Genomic DNA, 6,976 nt, shown 5'->3' with positions numbered 1-6,976 from the left:
GCCGAGCCTGGAGGCTGGGAGCCCCGGGGTGGGGTACAGAGGCTGGCAGAGGCTGGAGGCTGGGAGCCCCGGGGTGGGGTACAGAGGCTGGCAGAGCCTGGAGGCTGGGAGCCCCGGGGTGGGGTACAGAGGCTGGCAGAGGCTGGAGGCTGGGAGCCCCGGGGTGGGGTACAGAGGCTGGCAGAGGCTGGAGGCTGGGAGCCCCGGGGTGGGGTACAGAGGCTGGCAGAGCCTGGAGGCTGGGAGCCCCGGGGTGGGGTACAGAGGCTGGCAGAGCCTGGAGGCTGGGAGCCCCGGGGTGGGGTACAGAGGCTGGCAGAGGCTGGAGGCTGGGAGCCCCGGGGTGGGGTACAGAGGCTGGCAGAGGCTGGAGGCTGGGAGCCCCGGGGTGGGGTACAGAGGCTGGCAGAGGCTGGAGGCTGGGAGCCCCGGGGTGGGGTACAGAGGCTGGCAGAGGCTGGAGGCTGGGAGCCCCGGGGTGGGGCAGGGGGCATAGCGCTGCACTGGCTGGGCTGACCGATATTAAAACTCATCAGCTACATGGGGCTTAGTGTCTCTCTCCCCCGCTCCCTCCCTCTCTCTCTTTCTCTTTCTCTCTCTCTCTCTCTCTCTCTCTCTCTCTGGCAGCTTACTGGGCTAAAATAACCCTCTAGACACACGTGAACACAGAGCAACACAGGGGTAGCCTGGCTGTGGCTACCGCTGGCGTTAACGTTAACATTGCGGCTAATGCTAGCGCTGTGACTAACGCTAACACTGGGTTCAACGCTAACACTGGGTTCAACGCTAACACTGCGGCTAACGCTAACACTGGGTTCAACGCTAACACTGGGTTCAACGCTAACACTGCGGCTAACGCTAACACTGGGTTCAACGCTAACATTGCGGCTAACGCTAACACTGGGTTCAACGCTAACACTGCAGCCAGGCACTGGGCCCAACACAAGACTAGAACTCCCCCTTCCCTCCCTTCCTCCCTCCATAGAGACCTTTGGTAACTTAGATATGCTTTTCACATTCACTCTGATGTCTCAGTAAAGCTTTTCATTTAGAAACTATGTGGTCATCGTAATATTATATTAAACATTATTAATAATAAGAAATAATTAACTTATTCAGTGCCGAGGGTGAATAAAGTCACCTCCAAAACTGTTAATATTCTAGAGTGCCAAGGGTGACTTTATTCACCAAAAACGGCAATCAAATGTAGAGGGGGGGAGAGAGGCAGGGAGGGAGGGAGAGAGACGCTGAGAGAGGGGGAGATAGGGGCTGGGGGGGGGATAGAGACACAGAGAGAGGGGGGAGAGAGGGGGAGAGAAACACAGAGAGGGGCTAGAGAGGAAGGGAGAGAGACACTGAGAGAGGGGGAGAGAGATGCTGAGAGAGGGAGGGACAGGGGGAGAGAGACGCTGAGAGAGGGGGAGAGAGATGCTGAGAGAGGGAGGGACAGGGGGAGAGAGATGCTGAGAGAGGGGGAGAGAGGGAGGGAGAGGAGGAGAGAGAGAGACGCTGATGTGTGATACCACATCAATAAAACTCTAGGTTTGGTGAGAGTTCCTAGAACTATTTGGCGGTTAGGGTTTAAGGTTAGGGGTTAGGGTTAGTGTTAAACTGTGTGTGTCTTCTGTTCTAGAACCGATGCACGATAACGGAACTCAGACCATCAAGGCGGAGGTGGTGGAGCAGCAGGAGCCAATCACAGAGAACCAGGAAGCCAACGCCAGCTCCAGCCACTCCCCCTCCCCTCGGACGGTCTACACCTTCACCGATGGCAAGGTGACAGAGAGTGACAGAGAGAGAGAGAGAGAGAGAGGGACACAGAGAGAGAGAGAGAGAGAGAGAGAGACACAGAGAGAGACACAGAGAGAGAGTCCATGTCCAGCTGCTTGGATGATATGACATTCTTTTCCAGTTAGAATTGTGTAAATGTTGTAGCAGATGGAGAGGGGGAGAGGGGGATAGAGAGGGAGGGAGAGGGGGAGGGATAGAGAGGGGGAGAGAGATGCTGAGAGAGAGGGAGAGAGAGGGAGGGAGATGCTGAGAGAGGGAGGGAGGGAGTTGTGGTGTTGTGGTCTAACCCCTGCCTCTCCACTAGGTCCACCTGGGCGGAGGGATCTGGGTGGAAGAGGAGCGATGGCATCAGCTCCAGCGGACGCAGGGCGACTCCAAATTCACCAAGAACCTGGCGGTCACCATCTGGGGCACGGAGACCCTGAAGAACCGCAGCGTGACAGGAGTTGCCACCAAGAAGAAAAAGGACGCCCTGCCTAAACCACCGCTGTCTCCCTGCAAGCTAAAGATAGTCCGAGGTAAGAGAGAGACAAGGCCGAGACCCTAGCTCTTAGCCCTAGGGTTGACCCTGACCCTACACTTGACCCTAACCCTGACCTTGACCTTAGTCCTAGCCTTGACCCTGACCCTACACTTGACCCTAACCCTGACCTTGACCTTAGTCCTAGCCTTGACCCTGACCCTACACTTGACCCTAACCCTGACCTTGACCTTAGTCCTAGCCTTGACCCTGACCCTACACTTGACCCTAACCCTGACCTTGACCTTAGTCCTAGCCTTGACCCTGACCCTAACTCCCAAAACCCTAGCTCTAGCCTTGACCCTAACTCCCTAGCCTTGACCCTAACCCTAACCCTGACCTTGACCTTAGTCCTAGCCTTGACCCTGACCCTAACTCCCAAAACCCTAGCTCTAGCCTTGACCCTAACTCCCTAGCCTTGACCCTAACCCTAACCCTAACTCCCTAACCCTGACCCCCTGACCCTAAGTCCCTAACCCTAACCCTCTCCCCCAGCAAGCTGAAGATAGGGTCAGGGAGTCAGGGTTACCTCTGACTATCTTCAGCTTGCTGGGGGAGAGGGTTAGGGAGATAGGGTCAGGGAGTCAGGGTTACCTCTGACTATCTCCCTAACCCTCTCCCCCAGCAAGCTGAAGATAGGGTCAGGGAGTCAGGGTTACCTCTGACTATCTTCAGCTTGCTGGGGGAGAGGGTTAGGGAGATAGGGTCAGGGAGTCAGGGTTACCTCTGACTATCTCCCTAACCCTCTCCCCCAGCAAGCTGAAGATAGGGTCAGGGAGTCAGGGTTACCTCTGACTATCTTCAGCTTGCTGGGGGAGAGGGTTAGGGAGATAGGGTCAGGGAGTCAGGGTTACCTCTGACTATCTTCAGCTTGCTGGGGGAGAGGGTTAGGGAGATAGGGTCAGGGAGTCAGGGTTACCTCTGACTATCTTCAGCTTGCTGGGGGAGAGGGTTAGGGAGATAGGGTCAGGGAGTCAGGGTTACCTCTGACTATCTCCCTAACCCTCTCCCCCAGCAAGCTGAAGATAGTCAGAGGTAAGCCCCCCCCCCCTCTCAGGTAAACAATCTCTAGGCCTTCGATGTTTGAGCTACAGGATTTTCGGTAAGTGTGGAATATCTCTCAATGTTACTGTTTATTACTGTATGAACCATTTTTACTGAAATGTAACGTTTTTAGACCCATTTTTGGTCATTCGAAACACGGTTTCTTCTAGTTATCGTCGAAAAGACAAAAACTGCGGGCCATTTGGGTCGACACCATGTGTTTTTATTCTAGCGACATCACATTCGATCGCCTCATGAAGCCGTCGTGAGCCATAAACCACTGACTTCCATGTGACTTGTCTGACCCAACAGTATCGTAATCGTTTTTGCAGAAAAACAAGGTTTGTGTTTGAGAGAGGATCAGCCTCATCAAGGCGCTGAGCAGATTCGCCGACATTCATCCACACCTCTCGGACTCTCAGAATCACAGTTGAGATCAGTCAATTATTTTCGGCTTATGAGTTTATTTTTTTATTTAGCTTGTGGGTTTAATGCGTTCTTCTCCTAGTGTTAGCGTTAGCCACAGTGTTAGCGTTAGCCGCAGTGTTAGCGTTAGCCGCAGTGTTAGGGTTGCTTTCGGTCTTGTTTGAATCAACAGGATAAGTAAAGCCCCTTTATCTGCCAGGCAAGACACCATGTTTGGTTTTGGACAGATTGGAGAAAGTTTGCCGGTAGAAATGGGGCGGGAGTGATTGTGACGTGTGGCGGATGACCTGGAATTCAATAACAACATTGGCAAAGTTGCAATGAGAAGTTTTAAAAATGTAATCTCTCCCAAAAAATGTAAATGCCATTTAATAGTTTTAGTTATCGGTTTTTTTCAGGGTCTATTTTAGTCAGTTATCGTCTTCTCTTTTGCCTGTGAAAAAGTAGGTGTTTGGCGGGGAAAAAATCGGCATTATTGTTGTTGATGAAATGAAACACCAAATGAAACACACACCAGTAGCAGCTTGCGTCAGATTCAAGACCCTGGTGCTCGCCTACCGGGGCGGTAAAGGGAACAGCCCCTCCCTACTTGCAAGCAATGGTCAGCTCCCAAACCCCCCCTGTACTAACCCTAACCCTGTACTAACCCTAACCCTAACCCCCGGCCCGATCACTCTGCTCTTCCACCTCGGCTGGCCGCCTGGCACCGCCGCCTCTACGTAGACGCAGCGGCCGCGCTACTCGGTCACTGCTTTTCACTGTCCTGGCGCCCCGCTGGTGGAACGAGCTTCCCACTGCTGTCATGACTGCAGAGTCACTACCAATCTTCTGCCATAGATTGAAGACTCATCTCTTCAGGCTACATCTTGACTGTCCCTCCTAAAGACCTCTTCACCCCCCACTACCCCCCTGTACTAACCCTAACCCTAACCCTAGAGACCTCTTCACCCCCACTACCCCCCCTGTACTAACCCTAACCTTAACCCTTGAGACCTCTTCACCCCCACTACCCCCCCTGTACTAACCCTAACCCTAACCCTTGAGACCTCTTCACCCCCACTACCCCTCTACTGCAGAATCCTTCCTTTTTCTAGAACTGTGACTGTCAATGGCCCCTGGTCCTAGCATAGATTTTTGCTTATGACTGATGTATAGATGGATTCACTTACTTTAGACAAATGTACTTGTTGTAAGTCGCCTTTGGATAAAAGCATCTGCTAAATGTCAAAAATGTAAATGTAACGCACATCTCTCTCTCCCTTCAGAGTGTCTCTACGACAGAGTGTCTCAAGAAACTGCCGACAGTGCAGAGATCACGCAGAGATTGTCCAAAGTGAACAAGTACATCTGCGAGAAGATCATGGACATCAACAAGTCCATCAAGAACGAGGAGAGGAGGGAGTCCAAGCTGCTGATCAGACAGACAGTCAAGATGGAGAACTTCTCCTTCGACGGCATGTAACCATAGGAACCAAACTGTTCATTAGAGCTGCTTCAGATCCTCCTGGACGGCCAAAGGGGCGGGCGGGGGGGGGGGGGGGCGACATCATCACTAGACCTAATCAGAGGGGGAGTCCCAAGGCCCTCCCCCCCATCCCCAAATAGACCAATCAGCTGTCAGACAGTGTAGAGCCAATGGTTGAGTGTTGATATGATATGAGTCTGTAAAACTGGAGAGTATTTTTTTATAAGCTTTAAGTGGGAACAGGGGACCTGGGGTTTAAAAAGTGTGTGTGTGTGAGGAGAGGAATTTAGAGTTGTGTGTGTTTCAACTCACCAACTGCCAAAGAGTTCCGGAACACTCACCAATCTAGAGTGCCAGGTGTTCTATGTGGTGTTTACCTAGCAACAACACTCTGATTGGCTACAAAAATGAAGCATCATAATTCATGCATTTCTGGTGAATAAAGTCACCCTTGGCACTCTGGGATGTTGACAGTTTGGGTGACTTTATTCACCCTCAGCACTGAGTGAGTTAAGGAGAGATTCTTACTCTGGTTGTGGGAGAACCCGGTGGTGCTTAAATTGATGTTCTGTGTCAGAACAAGATATTTTGTCCAAATACCTGATATTCTTTACAAAAGAATCAGGATTTTCCCTCGATGAATATGTCGATGATAGGGGGAGGTTGTGGAGCGATGGTGCTAGTGTGTGTGTGTCTGAGTGGTGTAAGCCAAGCTATGTTAGCCAAGCTAACGTCTAGCTGTGTAAAGGTCTGTGTGTGCTAAGCTAACAGCTAGCTGTGGAGGCCTGTGTGTGTTATAAACTAAGCTAAGCGGGGTTAGCCAAGCTCACTGTGCTGTCGGTACTTCACGTGAGGAGGATTTCAAGAAGCACTTTTTTAAAACAGTCTCTGACGATCAGACAGGCTTGTTGTGAAGTTGCTGTTGGTTACCGGCGTAGTGGTAATATTAGAAGCCCAGAATTGGCCTTATATGGAATAGGAGACAGAGTCTCCTCTAGTGTTATATATATATATATACACTAGTGTTCTAGTAAGATATGATTGTGATGTTCAGTCAGCTGATGAGGATACAACTGCACTTTGGAGGCTGGGGGGGGGGGGCGGGGTAGGTACTGGGGGGGCAGGGAGTAAGGTACTGGGGGCAGGGGGTTAGGTACTCAGGGTTGGGGTGAAGGGTCAGGGACGTATCCCAGGGTACCCCCTCCTCCTCTTGAGGACACGCCTCCAGGAAATGAAAGCAGTTCTAATGACCACCTCCTTTGACATGCCAGGAGTCGGGACTTTGAACACGTTGTACTGTGAGCCTTTATGTTCTCTGTCTCTGTCTCTCTCTCTCTCTTTCTTTCATTATTTCTATGTGTTACAGTCCGATCAGCTTCTATATTCGGGGATGTATTTTTAGTGTATATATTTTCTGTTTTTTTTTGTTTGTTTGTTTTTCATAAGACTTTAAGCTCGGTATTGTATCTCGATGTAGATCGTCAGCATCTACACTCAAATGAAAAAAAAAAAAATGAAAAAAAAAGTGTCCCTTGCTAATATGTGAAAATGAAAAACGGAAGAAAAACCAAGACTTTCACTGTTATCAGTGGAACTCACAGAGGAGATCTCTCACAGAAGCCACAGTACCATAGAAGCCTGTGAGCGACAGGCTCAGACATCTTTGATTTCCCCTGTATTTTTACATTCGCTATCCAGATAGTTAGCAAGCTAGCTTGACACAAAATAAT

The 6,976-nt window shown here is 50.9% G+C and overlaps 1 protein-coding gene across 1 annotated transcript in view; it reads left to right on the top strand.

Moving 5' to 3' along the window:
- Positions 1-5,294, top strand: part of LOC310822744 (BEN domain-containing protein 5-like) — a gene marked incomplete at its 5' end in the record, with an annotated part of 7,977 nt that extends 2,683 nt beyond the window's left edge. The window contains 3 exons of the mRNA XM_083695206.1: positions 1,634-1,776; positions 2,096-2,309; positions 5,047-5,294. Of these exons, the coding sequence (XP_083551332.1) occupies positions 1,634-1,776; positions 2,096-2,309; positions 5,047-5,243 (554 nt within the window). The 3' untranslated portion in view covers positions 5,244-5,294. The remainder of the gene's footprint in view (positions 1-1,633; positions 1,777-2,095; positions 2,310-5,046) is intronic.
- Between the last annotated feature and the right edge of the window lie 1,682 nt (positions 5,295-6,976).

This window comes from Argentina silus (assembly GCF_951799395.1).
Source record: "Argentina silus genome assembly, chromosome: X".
In the NCBI taxonomy this organism is placed as follows: Eukaryota; Metazoa; Chordata; class Actinopteri; order Argentiniformes; family Argentinidae; genus Argentina; species Argentina silus.
Note: the sequence above shows the minus strand (reverse complement) of the source record. Positions and strands in the feature narration are given on the sequence as shown.